This window comes from Pristis pectinata, chromosome 32, assembly GCF_009764475.1.
Source record: "Pristis pectinata isolate sPriPec2 chromosome 32, sPriPec2.1.pri, whole genome shotgun sequence".
NCBI classification, from domain to species: Eukaryota; Metazoa; Chordata; class Chondrichthyes; order Rhinopristiformes; family Pristidae; genus Pristis; species Pristis pectinata.
Window position 1 is genome coordinate 6,099,091 of NC_067436.1, and position 14,838 is coordinate 6,113,928.

At 45.9% G+C, this 14,838-nt stretch overlaps 1 protein-coding gene across 1 annotated transcript in view; it reads left to right on the forward strand.

The window, feature by feature from the left end:
• The window catches only part of ptpn9a (protein tyrosine phosphatase non-receptor type 9a), a 151,715-nt gene extending 141,388 nt beyond the window's left edge, over positions 1–10,327 (forward strand). The window contains exon 13 of the mRNA XM_052042463.1: positions 8,932–10,327. Within this exon, the coding sequence (XP_051898423.1) occupies positions 8,932–9,122 (191 nt within the window). The 3' untranslated portion in view covers positions 9,123–10,327. The remainder of the gene's footprint in view (positions 1–8,931) is intronic.
• The last annotated feature ends 4,511 nt before the right edge of the window (positions 10,328–14,838 follow it).

Below are 14,838 nucleotides of genomic sequence, written 5' to 3' on the forward strand. Positions count from 1 at the left end.
CAGGGCTACCAGATCATCATAAAAACTGACCTGTCCTTCAGAATCCATCTCACTTCATTGGTCTGGCCTATCAGTGACTCCAGGCCCAGAGTGATGTCATTGACCCTCAACTGCCCTCCAAGGTGACCCAGCAAAGCATTCAGTTGTAACCCAACTGCTGCATTACCGCAGTGGTTCAAGAAGTCCACAGTCCATAGATCCCTCAAGGTTGCCACACAGGTCGATAGGGTTGTTAAGAAGGCGTATGGAGTGTTGGCCTTCATTAGTTGGGGTATTGAGTTCAAGAGCCGCGAGGTGATGTTGCAGCTTGATAGGACTCTGGTTAGACCACACTTGGAGTATTGTGTCCAGTTCTGGTCGCCTCATTATAGGAAGGATGTGGAAGCTTTAGAGAGGGTGCAGAGGAGATTTACCAGGATGCTGCATGGATTGGAGAGCATGTATTATGAGGATAGGTTGAGCAAGCTAGGGCTTTTCTCTTTGGAGAGAAGGAGGATGAGAGGTGGTTTGATAGAGGTGCACAAGATGATAAGAGGCATAGATCGAGTGGACAGTCAGAGACTTTTTCCCAGGACGACAATGGCTAACACGAGGGGACATAATTTTAAGGTGATTGGAGGAAGGTATAAGGGGGATGTCAAGGGTAAGTTTTTTACACAGAGAGTGGTGGGTGCATGGAACGCACTGCCAGCAGAGGTTGTGGGGGTAGATACACTAGGGACATTTAAGAGACTCTTAGATAGCCACATGATTGATAGAGAGATGGGGGCTATGCGGGAGGGAAGGGTTAGATAGATCTTAGAACAGGATAAAATGTCGGTACAACATCGTGGGCCAAAGGGCCTGTACTGTGCTGTAATGTTCTATGAAATTTGTTGTTTTGCTACAGCATTACAGTGCAAAAACATAAAATTACTATAAATTACAAAAAATAAATAAATAGTTCAAAAAGAAGGACTAACAAGGTAGTGTTTGTGGATTCATGGACTGTTCAGAAGAAGTATTTCCTGCACAGGATTTATGAGTTATGATTTACAAGTCAAAGTCAAGTTTATTGTCATATGCACAAGTACATGTACAATGAAAAACTTACCTGCAGCAGCATCGCAGGCACAGAGCATCAGATACACAACATTCACAAGAAAACTATAAATTGAACAGAAATTATACACAATTTTTACAAGAAAGAACACAATTAGAACAAAAATAAAGTCCATTGTAGTACAAAGTGGTCATAGTGTTGCTATATTGAGGTAGTGATTAGGGTTGTGCAGGTTGGTCCAAGATCTGAATAGTTGTAGGGAAATTGCTGTTCCTGAACCTGGTGGTGTGGGACTCCACATGTTACGAACGCCCGACTTACACACATGAGTGGGACGGATTTGCCGGCTGCTGCGGGGCTGCAGCATCTCCTGCCGCCTGGGAACTCAATTCACAGCCACATTTCCAACTTGCAAACTATCCGGGTTACAGACAGCTCACAGGAACAGAACCCTGTCGTAACCTGGGGAGGGCCTGTAATGGTTATATTCCCTCATCTTCAACTTACCCGACGACTAGAAGTTGGAAACACTACCTGCCCTATCAATTTTCTACATAATCCTAACAATTTAATCTGGTAATCCCTCAGTCTTCACTTTTCTGGATGAAAGACTCAAATCTGTTTACCCTTTCATGATCTGTAGATCCCCTCTGATATCCTTGGATTGATCACTCTCCCTCTCTCACCCTCTCCCTCTCTCACCCTCTCCCTCTCTCACCCTCTCCCTCTCTCACCCCCTCCCTCCCTCACCCTCTCGCTCTCTCACCCTCCCTCTCTCACCCTCTCTCTCACTCTCACTTTCACACGCTCTCATTCTCTCTTTCACTCTCTCTCACTCTCGCTCTCTCATTCTCACTCACTCTCCCTCCCTCACCCTCTTTCTCTCACCCCCTCTCTCACCCTCTCTCACTCTCTCACCCTCTCTCTAACTCTCACTTTCACTCACACTCTCTCTCATTCTCTCTTTCACTCTCTCTCACTTACACTCCCTCTCTCTCACCCTCTCTCTCTCACCCTCTCTCTCTAACTCTCTCACTCTAACTCTCTCACTCTCACACGCTCTCTCTCATTCTCTTTGACTCTCTCACTCTCACTATCTCTCACTCTCACTCTCTCATTCTCACTCACAGTCTCTCCCTCACCCTCTTTCTCTCTCACCCTCTCTATCACTCACATCCTCTCTCTCTTGCCCTCTGTCACCCTCTCTCACCCTCTCTCTTACCCTCTCTCACGCTCTCTCACACTCTATCTCACCCTCTCTCTCACCCCATCTCGCTCTCACCTCTCTCACTCACACACACTCTCATTCTCTCTTTCACTCTCTCCCACTCTCACTTTCTCTCATTCTCACTCACTTTTTCACCCCCTCTCACCCCTCTCTCACACTCACTATCTAACTGTCTCACCCTCTCTCGCTGTCACCCTCTCTCTCTCACCCTCCCTCTCTCACACTCTCTCTCTCTGACACTCACTATCTAACTCTCTCACTCTCACACACTCTCTCTCACCCTCTCTTTCACTCTCTCACCCTCCCTCTCTCACCCTCGTTCTCTCTCACCCTCGTTCTCTCTCACCCTCTCTCTCTCACCCTCGTTCTCTCTTACCCTCTCTCTCACCCTCTCTCACACTCACTCTCTCTAACTCTCTCACTCACTCTCTCTCATTCTCTCTTTCACTCTCTCTCTCACACTTTCTATCTCTCTCTCCAACTCTCTCATTCTCACTCACTCACCCTCTCTATCTCTCTCTCATTCTCTCTCCCTCTCTCAAACTCTCCCCCTCCCTCCCTCCCCCTCTGTCACCTCTTCCTCACCCCTCCCCTCCCTCACCCCCTACTCCCCCCCAACTCTCCCCACTGTCCCCCCACCCCCTTCCCCTCCCCCCCTCCCTCACTCTCTTTCACATTATTAAACAACTCACCGGATGGCTCTGTGAACAACAGGATCACCCGGGCAGCTGTGACCGCACCCTGTCGGAGATATACCCTTTGTCCTATCCATCCTTTATCATCCCATTGATAAAGGAACTTTGACGTGAAACGTTAACTCTTTTGCTCTTTCCACAGATGCTGCCTGACCTGCTGAGCATTTCCAGTATTTTCTGTTTCTAATAAAATAATTTTCTCTCTTGCATTAAGGAAAATAGAGAAGCATTAATCTGCATGGCCCCGCCAACTCTCCAATGAGATTATGACTGATCCTCTAACGTAACTCCACTTTCCCACATAATCCCCACATCCCTTGATTCCTTTTGTATTCAAAAATCTGTCAGCTCTGAATATACTCAACAGCAGAGGTCCACGTTCTCTGTGTAGAGAATTCCAAGGTCTGACCTCCCCGTACATAAAGAAATCTCTCCACATCCAGTCCCTGAATAGCTGACACCCTGCTCCTCGGCCCTGTAGACAGAGAAAATAGCGTCTAAGCTCCTGCCCCATCAGTACTGCTCCAGATCGTCCCTTCTAATGAGATCGCCTCTTCTAAATTCCAGTGACTAAACAATATCGTACTAAATCTCTGCTCGCGTGACAAGCCCTCAAATAACATAGTACAGTGTTGAAATAGGCCATTTGGCCCTTTAAACCTGTGCGCCCTTTTTGGAAGAGCAATCCTGTTAGTCACACTGTCCCACGCCTGCAACTGTTTCCTTCAATTACCTATCCCATTCTTTTCGAGATCTGCTTTTGAATCAAATCCAGCAACCTATCAGACTGTGCTCTCCAAGCACTGGATCCTTGAAACCAGTTTCCTGCAGTATTTTGGTGTCCTCTGACGTCCCTTTGCTCACTGAAAGTAGTTCCCCCTCTTTGTCCAATTCCTTCAAATGCTTCTAACGCCCTGTCATCCTTCCCAGGAGATCAATCCAGCTCCTCCAGTCCACATAATCCTTCACGTGCTATTATACTAATAAATCTCTTCTAAACGTTTTCCAAAGCTTTCACATCCTTTCTGAAGTGCGTTGCCTAGAATTGAATGCAGTATTCCAACTGTTGGCAAACTAATATTTTATAAAATAATCATGTAACATAATTTTCTGGCTTTTATAAACCACAAGTGAATTTGTGCTGGACAAGTGACCCCTTCCTTGGGCACAGAAACCAAAACTGCCTACGGTTCCCCAGGTACATCAAGGACTGTGCCGTAGGAATAAGACTTCCTCAATCTTGTGATCCACCTCTCCTTATCGTAAAGATATAGGTACTATTTGCCTTCCTAGGTTAGATGCATGACCAAATGTTAATTCCCTAACCTTGGTGTTGAACCTCGATACACAGGTATCTAGTAATTCTGTTCTTGCATTCCCCTTTCCGAAACCCTTTCATCCCATCAGCCTGAGCTAGAATTAGAACGCAGTACTCCAGTTCATACATAACCAGAGTTTTGTAGAGGTTTAGCATAACTTCCTTCTTGTTGTACTCCGTATTTCTATTAATAACGATCCAATTCATTTTTTTTAACGGCAACTTTAATGTCCTATCACCTTCGAAAATGGATGTCCCACCTGCCTGGGTGTCAGAGCCCTGCATCCCCCTTCAAAATTGTTCCGTTTAGTTTTCATTGCCTCTCATTCTTCCCATTGAGAGTTATCACTTCATGCTCCTGTGAAGTGTCACTAGCCCTCTATCTGTTGATTTCATCAATCTGAGAGGGCCTTTCAGAAGTTTGCTACTACCTCTCCATTTGGTAACTTCTTTTCTGGAGCTTTTGACTTCTGCAGATTTTAAAATAACGTCCTACGTGCCCAAGTTCAGGTCATTAATTTCCGCATCAAAGAGAGCCTTGGTTTTAATACCACCCCCTGGAGAACCCCACTCTATACACACCCCCTTCAGTCTGAAAAGCAACCATTCACCTTGACTTTCTGCCTCTGTTCCTTAGACCATTTTACACACACACACACACACACACACACACACACACACACACACACACACAATCTCTCCTTAAACCCATGTTTTAACTATCCCGGGGTCTTACTTTGTCATGCTTTCTTGCGGTTATTTTTAACGGGATGTGGGAGCTAGTACCTATTGCCCTTGAGAAGGTGGGTGCTGTCCAAACACATTGAACTGCTGCAGTCCTTAAGGTGTAAGTGCTCCCAACTGTCTGTTGGATCAGGAGTTCCACAATCCAGACATTGTGGCAGGGAAGGACCAGCGATGCCAAGTCGAGTTTATTGTCAGATGCGCAAGTACGTGTGTGCACAGGTGCAATGAAAAACTTGCAGCAGCATCACAGGCACAGAGCATCATATAAGCAGCATTCACAAGAAAAACATAAATTATACACAACTTTTACAAGAAAGAACACAATTAGAACAAAAAAAGTCCATTTTAGTGCAAAGTGGTCATAGTGTTGCTAAACTGTGGTGATTAGGGTTGTGCAGGTTGGTTCAAGAACCGAATGGTTGAAGCTATTCCTGAACCCCGTGGTGTGGAACTTCAGGCTTTGGTACCTCCTGCCCGATGGTGGCTGCGAGAAGATGCATCTTGCAAGTCAGGATGGTGTGGAACTTGGAAGGGACTGTGGTGGGGGTGTCCCCATGGGATTGCAGATTGAGATCACAGGTTTGCGATTTACAGTCCCAGTGTCATCCAACAAAGAGCATTGATTCATTCAGCCAAGGGAGGAAGAATGATTGTGGTCAGGAGGAGATTCTTTGCCCACGTTTGATCTCTTGCAGTGGCTCTTAATGCGGTGTGGAGTCAATGTTGATGTCGTCAAGTCGAGTTTACTGTCAAGTGCATGAGTACAGTGAGGTACAGGTACAATGAAAATCTTGCAGTAGCATCACAGGCACTTAGGTACAGACAACACACAAGTTATACATAAATTATACAAAACTGATAAAAAGACTGTAAAACAAGACAATTAGTGCAAACAAAACACGCACAATCAGAGACAAGTCAATGGCAGTGCAAGAGGTTGTCTGTACTGTTCTGTTGCTGAGGTCGGGTTAGGGTTGTGCAAGTGGGTTCAAGAACCTGATGGTTGTAGGAAAGTAGCTGTTCCTGAACCTGGTGGTGTGGGACTGGAGGCTTCTGTACATCCTGCCCAATGGTAGCAGCGAGGAGAGGGCATGATCCGGGTGGCGGGGATCCTTGATGATAGATGCTGCCTTCTTGAGGCAGCACCTCCTGTAGATGCTTTCAGTGGCTTCTCCTTGGTGACCCTGCCTCAATGGTGGGGCAGAATGTACTTGGAGCTTGGATGGAGGAGTACAAAGTGCCAGCTGTAAGTTACGGTTCTGTGAGTTTGACCCTGTCAGTCTGTGAGATAGGTTCTGTGAGTTTAGACACCAGTTAAGGCACAGTGGCGCAGCGGGTAGAGCCACTGCTCACAGCTCCAGCGGCCCAGGCTGAATCCTGACCTCCGGTGCTGTCTGTGTGGAGTTTGCACGTTCTCCCTGCGACCGTGCGGCTTTCCCCTGGGTGCTCCGGTTTCCTCCCACATCCCAAAGACTCGTGGATTAGTAGGTTAATTGGCCATTAAATTGCCCCTAGTGTGTGAGTGAGGGGTGGAATCTGGGGAAGCTGATGAGAATGTGGGGAGAATAAATTGGGATCAGTGCAACGTTTGAGTAAGTGGGTGCTTCGTGGTCAGTGCAGGCTTGGTGGGCTGTGACTGAGTCCATGTGAAAAGGTTAACTGGGTTGGGAATGACTTTCCTGTGTCTGTGTAGACAACTGCAGTACTCTCACCAGCCACTGGGTGGCACCTCCAGTGCTCAGTAACACCACCATTGAGCAATCAGCACAGAACAGAGCTGCCAAGTGAAGCCTGCCATAGGAGGGGTGTGATTCAACTCACAGATAAGACCCAGATACTGTCCTCCAGAAGGTAAATGACATGATGTTTTGGGGACAGGAGGTACAGGGAAATGCTTTGTGTCTGGGCCTGTACTCACTGGAGTTTAGAAGGATGAGAGGGGGTTCTCATTGAAACCTACTGAACATTGAAAGGCCTGGATAGAGTGGACGTGGAGAGGATGTTTCCAGTAGTGGGAGAGTCTGGGACCAGAGAGCACAGCCTCAGCATAAAAGGACATCCCTTTAGAATGGAGATGAGGAGGAATTTCTTGAGCCAGAGAGTGGTGAATCTGTGAAATTCATTGCCACAGACGGCTGTGGAGGCCAAGTCATTGGGTATATTTAAAGCGGAGGCTGATAGGTGTTTGATTAGTGAGGGTGTCAGGGGTTACGGGGAGAAGGCAGGAGAATGGGGTTGAGAGGGAAAGGTAAATCAGCCATGGTCGAATGGCGGAGCAGACTCGATGGGCCAAATGGCCTAAGTCTGCTCCTATGTCTTATGGTCTAACAGAATCTACTAATTCTGCTCCTCCATGCGTCTTTCCCAGACCCTTTCGTCCCATCAGCCAGTAGATCCGAGTTGCTGTTAGACTAATGTGCTGGAGTTTGTACAGTCAATTTGCTCCTGAAAGCTTTATTTGGTAGAAGTTGCATTCACATTCGTGTTAATGCCTGTTAAATAGCATGGCCTTGGTTTAATGTGGCTGGTTGGATGGGTTATAGAGACAGTTGTACAGCGTGCAAACAGGCCCTTCGGCCCACCTCATCCATACTGGCCTTTTTACCCATCTACACTTATCCCATTTGCCCACATTAGGTCTGTATCCTGCTCTGCTTAGTTAATTAGGGTCTGTTTAAATGTCTCTTAAATGTAGTGTTTGTAACTGATCCCACCAGCTCCTCTGGCAGCACATTCCAGATGTCACACACTCTCGGTGTAAATCTCCTTAAAATTCCTTCCTCTCACCTTAAGCCTATACCCTCTTGTTATTGACACCCCTCCCACTGGAAAAAGATTTTGACTGTCTGCCGTATCTGTACCTCTCATAACTTCATACACCTCTATCGGGTCATGCCTCAGCATCCTTCGTTCCAGCCTGTCAAATCTCTCCCCATAACTGAAGCCCTCCAATCTGGCCAACGACCCAGTGAACCTCCTCTGCACTCTCTCCAGCGTAATCACATCCATCCCAGAGTGTGGTGGCCAGAACTGCAAGCCATACTCCCAAGTGTGGCCTAACCAGTGTTTTGTAAAGTTGCAACCTGACGTCCCAACTCTTAGATTCTGTGCCCAAACCAGAGGGCAGGCACTGTAGTGTAGCAGTTAGCGTAACGCTTTACAGCGCCAGCGACCTGGGTTCAAATCTGGCCACTGTCTGTAAGGAGTTTGTACGTTCTCCCAGTGACTGCGTGGGTTTCCTCCGGGTGCTCCGGTTTCCTCCCACATTCCAAAGATATACGGGTTAGGAAGTTGTGGGCATGCTAAGTTGGCACCGGAAGCGTGGTGACACTTGCGGGCTGCCCCCAGAACACTCTACGCAAAAGATGCATTTCACTGTGTGTTTCAATGTACATGTGACTAATAAAGGTATCTTATCTCAGCTTCTTCACCACCCTATCCACCTGTTTCGCCACTTTCAGGAAACTATGGACCTAAACCCCAAGGTCCCTCTGTTCAGCAACATTCCTTAGCGCCCTGCCACTCAGTACATCTTATATCTGTAAGCCCAGATGAAGGATCTCGACCTGAAATGTCGACCGTCCATTTCCCTCCACAGATGCTACCTGACCTGCTGAGTTCCTCCAGCATCTTGTGTTTATGTCCAACTTTTATTTGACTTCCACAGTGCAACACCTCTCACTCGTCAGGATTAAATTCCATCCGCCAACGCTCCACCCAACTTTCCATCTGCTCTGTGTCCTGCTGTAGCCTTGGACAACCTTCCCCACGATCCACAACACCACCAGGTTTTATGACGTGCACAGACTTACCAATCATACCTCCTGCATTTACATCCAAGTCATTAACCCACATGTTGTGGTCAGTCCCTTTACTTAATCTCCTTGTTCTTACCCTCCAGGCACTCTGTGTACTTTGGATATCTGCCTTTCTCAGCTGGACGACGTGGGCACCCTCAACGTATACCAAACGGTCCGCAGGATGCGAACACAGCGAGCCTTCAGCATTCAGACTCCTGACCAGTATTACTTCTGTTACACAGCCATTATCGAGCATGCTCAGAGGCAGAACCTGCTGTCAGCCAATCATTAACAGGAGAATCAACTCGTCTCCCCCCCCCACCCCCACAGCCTCCCTTCCTCTGCCCCCTCCCGTGTAGATCATAAACCACTTCTGCACCCGTGCAGATGAGCTCCAATAATAGACAACTAGTACAACTGTAGGCAGCCACCTTTTGTGATTGTACCAGATCCTAGATTTAGTACTAGCCTTAATTACTTGGATAAGACTTATTTTACAATGTTTTAATGCCATCATTACCAGTAGCTAATCTTCATGGAGCATATAGACTTTTCCTGAAGAAAATATGTTACGATTCATTTATTCCAATTATGTAGCATTAGAAATAAAATCTACGGTACAAAGACATGAATGGCCATTGAGAAACGAAGGTGATAATTTCTTCACAGAGACCAAACCTCAATCTTTAGGCAGCAAGTGGCTCCAGAGAGAATTCTGTAATGTGTCGTCTGTGGACCAGACTTTTGATTTTTCCTTTGAGAAAGAAACTTGTTTATGACATAAAAAGAAACAAAAAAAAACAAAAAAATTACCTCAAGCATCATCTGAGGGACGGCAGCAAGCACCGAACTGAACTTCTGTTACCTCGGGCCGAGATTAGCTTCAGGATTGCCACGTGGACTCTACCCTGGAGGCTGTTCCCGCATCAGCATCGTTCCCAAAATGAGCTGGAGAGCGAGACGTTGTCAGCTGAGCTGTGTATTTGTCACTGATGTCCGTGCCTGTGAGATGAGTTTACTCTTTGTGCCTTCTTGTCTTTTATTCCAAGCTGCAGCTGTACATACGAGCGGCCAGAGTATTGCTCAAAGCTGAACCTTTCTCTCAGGGGATTTTGTTTACCTTTCTGTCCTCACTCTCAGTCCTCCCCCCCTCTCACTCCCCCCCCCCTCACTCCCTCTTACACATTTACTTCTTCGTTTTTTCTCTCCAGGCTTGTTCTCTTGTTCACTCCTCTCAATCCCTTGCTTCTTTTATTGTTTCTTGCTGTTTTGTTCTCTTATGCACACTTTCTCTCTCCAGCTCTTTATCTTGCTCTCTCTCTCTTTCTTTTTCTCTCTCTTTCCAAATCTTTATCTCACTCTCTCTTTCTCTCACGCTCACTTTTTTCTGCAGCGCTCTCTCTCTCTCTCGCTCTCTCTCGGTCTCTCTTGCTCTTTCCTCTCTCTCTCTCTCTCTCTCTCTCTCTCTCTCTCTCTCTCTCTCGTCTCCTCTCTCTCTCTCTCTCTCTCTCTCCCCCCCCCCCCCCCCCCCCCCCCCCTCCTCCCACACTAGGTCTGCTCTTCCTCCCTCGCCTTTCCTCTCTCGTTCAGTCTTCCTCTCTCAGGGTCGGTTTGTTTCGGGTTGAGTGTGTGACAGTGACCACGCTGTTCTGGAAAGATGAAGCCCTGCTGCAGGAGAGCAGAGGAGGTTGCCAAAGCCTGCTTGTTTCTGTTGTCTAACACTGGTTCTTCATGCACAGCCAAGCTGAACTTGCCATCTACTTTATCTTGAACTGCCTGTGTCATCGAGACCTTGTTATTCTGAAATCCCTTTAATGTTAAACAATTGTAATGCTGTGATTTAATGTAATCAATGTTGCCATCCAACAGAACAAGTCCTGCATTTGATTATAAATGTATATCTGTGTTCTTTTTGCTGTTAGTTTCTGTTGCTGCCCAGTTTTAAGAGATCCATTACTACTGATGGGTTTCCCTGTCATCTTGAATATTTTACCTGCTCTCATCAGCCATGGACTTGCCTTGCTTTGCATTTTTCTGGTGAGGTTGTGCAGACAGCCCTTGAGGTGGGTATTCCTGTAGGCAACACCACATGTTGGTCAATGAGCTGACTGCAAGTGGGTTGCTTCTGGTGTTGGCAGGGATGACATCACCACCATGAGGAGTGCTGTCCAGGGTCAAAGTTCTCAATGCTGTCACTTTGCAAAGGCTTTTTGGAGAAAGAAGTGCATTTATTTACCACGTGGTACCTTTTTAAGCGATGAAGTATCAATACAGCGACCAAATCTCCAAACTTTCCTTTGAAGTTTGTTGCCAGCGTTTCACATTGTGTTACTTTAAACCTCAGTGCGTTTTCTTGTACTGCGATGATTGTAACCCAGTTCCTCTGTTTTATTTTAAATTGAGTGGGATGGTGGCGATGGACAGGCATGCTGAAGGCTGGTAGGGCTGAATAAAGGACTCCCAGTCCTCCCCCTCACTATTGAGTTGGGGTAATCCTTCCTGGACAGTGTGGAAACCAGGGATCAGTATGACTGGCAGTGAAGCAGGTGCCTGCAATGATAGACCCTCATTTCGTTATTGGTGTATAAACCAAGGTAGTTAAAGAGGGTGGTTTAGCTTTACTCAAGCAGTACTGTACCATGAACTGGGCACACAGAATGCATCCCAATCGGAGTTGCATCATCCCTTTGACAGTGTGTTGGCCCATTTTAATTATCAGTCACTTGTGGCCTAGATACAGAGTTACCAGAGTACTCTCTGTGTACACTAGACTTGGTCTTGCACTCGAGAATATCCAAGACAGGAATTATGCTTTAGCCTTTGAAATGTGAGCCCTTTAGAGACTTGAAATCTGATTTAAATTTTTTTTTTGGGTTGAGTTGATAGTCATTGACTTAAATTACCACAGCAGGGCTGTTTAGGTTTTTGAGCCTCTTTGTTTAAATATTAAACTTTAAAACTTCAGAAGAAGTAAAAATGTGAGGATTCCTTTGCCACATCAAACTCAGCCCTGGTGGTAACTGACCATCTAGAAGCTTGGGCCTGTTGTGCCGTTACGGTGAGATTGTGGCATCTGTGTGTCCCAACCTGCCTTGCCTCTGTAATAAAAACAGACGCTGCTGGAGACATCTCGTCTGCTTTTATTCCAGATTTCCAGCATCTGCAGTTTTTTGGTTTTCATACCCTGTCACCATATCCCATAATCCTTTAGGAAAATTGCGTCAGTTGTCATGAACTGAGTTAAGCATACTGTGTGCGGGGATACTTCCCAGCTCCTCCCTGTAACTCCAAGCAATACAAGCTGGTATATGTAATTACCATTCCTTAAGCACTTGGATCACTGATAATATTCTGGTGAACCAGACATCGTTCATATTTTCTAAAATGTGTTAGTTAGAATTGTACGCAGTCCTCCAGGTGCAACATCACAAGGGCTTAGTATAGCTGTAGTAAAGCTTCCATTTCTTTTATATTCTAATACTTCAGGTCATATAGGTAGGCAAAAAAAACCTTTTTAATTATCTTGTCTAAACGACTGTTTCATTTTCCTGACACTTAATTGACGCCTAACCTGTCTGGACTGCCAGTGTTCTCGACTGTTGTATTCACCAACGTAATATTCACCTACATCCCAAACAATAGCCATCTGAACTGTATCTCCTTATTAGGGACAGCTTCTTGGTGACTTGTTCGTGCCTATTTGTGCTTGTTTCTTCTTTACTGATTTTATTGGACTGAAGTTAGAAGTTGGCTCCTTTTGTTGCTTTATAAACCCACAGCGGGTCGTGTGTGTACAACTGAATGGGAACAGTGATTACAACTTGATATTGAGGCCTCCAAATGTCACATCACACACCCAAATGAGCCACACAGAATGAAACCTTAGACACTCAGCCTCACTTCAATCCTGAAATCTAGGACACTTTTCCAAATATTCCTCTCTTTGAAGTTATTTTTTTCTCTGAGATTGAAATATGTTACTTTTTTTTTGCTAAACACTGAATAAAGGAAGTAGAATAAACAGCAGAGATCATTTCTCAGTAGAGTGCCCACAGTGCCTTTATTGTACCTTACTGCTATTTTATTTAAACAAAACATTTCCTAAACTTGGCTTCCAAAAGTTCTGGAATTAACTATATGTTTATGAGCTGAGAGAAATGTTTGCAGTCATCAAAACCCTCCATAAGTGGGCTAATTTCACAGGGAGAGCAAGGGAGAAGGGTTTTAGTTCATAGTGCCAATAGCTGCAAGTTCAGCACAGGATGGTAAGCAATGGAATCCACCTTCCTGAATAGTTATTCCTGCTGGGCCATTATATCCAACTTACATTGTCAGTTCTTGGTTTTAATCACAGCCTCTCCCTGCTGCTCCTCCTAAGATCTGTAAAACGAATTGAAATATGATGGTTCAAGAAAAATGTAAACCTAATTGCTTAATATAAAGGAAAAAAAGTTGTTTATGGAGCTGGCAAGAGAGTCTCCTTCCCATTCTGTTATTTGCTGCATAAACTGAGTTGCTTTATTCATATTGTTCGACGTCAATTGAAAACTGAGGAGATTGTGCTGTTGTTGTTGGGCTAATTGCTTGTTAATATCTCAGCTCTATCAATTAATGGAATTGGGCCAGATTTTGTGCTGGTTGTGTCAGGTTGTTTGAACTCAATCCAGTCTCCATTTCTGAGTGACCCCTCTCTTAACGCAGAAGGAGGTGGCTAGACAAGCAATTAAGAATTTACCGCTTCCCTCAAAGAACACAAAGAAAGCTTTGGGGGTGACTATAATGGGAGCGGTATAGTGTGAAGGATTTTTTAGATCAGCTTTTCAAAGCACTTCACACTTCTGATCAGTGAGTGCCGCTGCTTTCTGTGTCAGTAAGAGATGGTGCAATAGCAAGACCTAAATTCAAAGATTTGGTGGTAGACTAACCGATTAATATTGGTACCTTTGTTCAATGTTATCCCCTAGTCTGTAAGCTACTCAGCTCCATGGTGGATACACTGGAGGGTTTATTTGACGTGCCCAGCACACAGCCTCTGCTGCTCCATTGCCCTGTACTGTAGGCAGTGCCCACTTCCCTCCCTCATTCACTTCCTTCCACTCAAACCAAATCATTAAACTTAGATGCAGGTAGTAAACTCACCCCCCCCCCCCCCCCCAAAGTCTATTATAAACTACATGACTTTACCTGGAGTTCAGGCAGCCAAGGTCAGGCAGAAAACCAGCACTAAGCACTTCACATCCTTTATATTCAGGTAATACTGATACGATGTTGGCTTGTAGTTTCATTAATGCCCCATAGACCCTGGGCCATGTGACCTGTTTCCATGCTGTCTGACTCTGAGACCTGATTCCATTTCCCTGTGAAGGGTTCTCCTCTCCAGGATCCATATATGAGGCAGGCCGACCAGGTGCTTATCCCCGGAGCACTGCACGTTTCCCCACCCTGACCATAACATTACTGCAGAAGGACATCTTCTCATCCTCTGCCTATGATCGTACCTTGGAGCCTCAGAGACCCAGCTTCTCTGCTTATTTTATCAACAGCCACCCCTTTCGGCCCCAGCCAATGGGGATAGTCACTGGGTGTCAAACTAATGAGAAAGTACCAAAAGGAAACATTTCATTTGATATTCCCGTTCATCATAGGAAAGGGACCACTTACACAAGATGCACAAACACTCTGAGGGTAAAAGCCTCCCATTTGTTCTTTGGTCTAAGTTTTTGGATGTTTGTGCATCTCTGCATGGGCACATATGCATTTCTGCATGGTTGCGTGTGGATCTCTACGGGGTACGTGTGGATCTCTGTACGGGGTACGTGTGGATCTCTGCACGGGTGTGTGTGCATCTCTGCACGGGTGTGTGTGCATCTCTGCACGGGTGTGTGTGCATCTCTGCACGGGTGCATTTGCGTTTCAACACGGGTGCGTGTGCATCTCTGCACAGGTGCATGTGCATTTCTGCATCTCAACCAGCCAGTCATCATCACGTTGCAGTTTTGTGGGAGCTT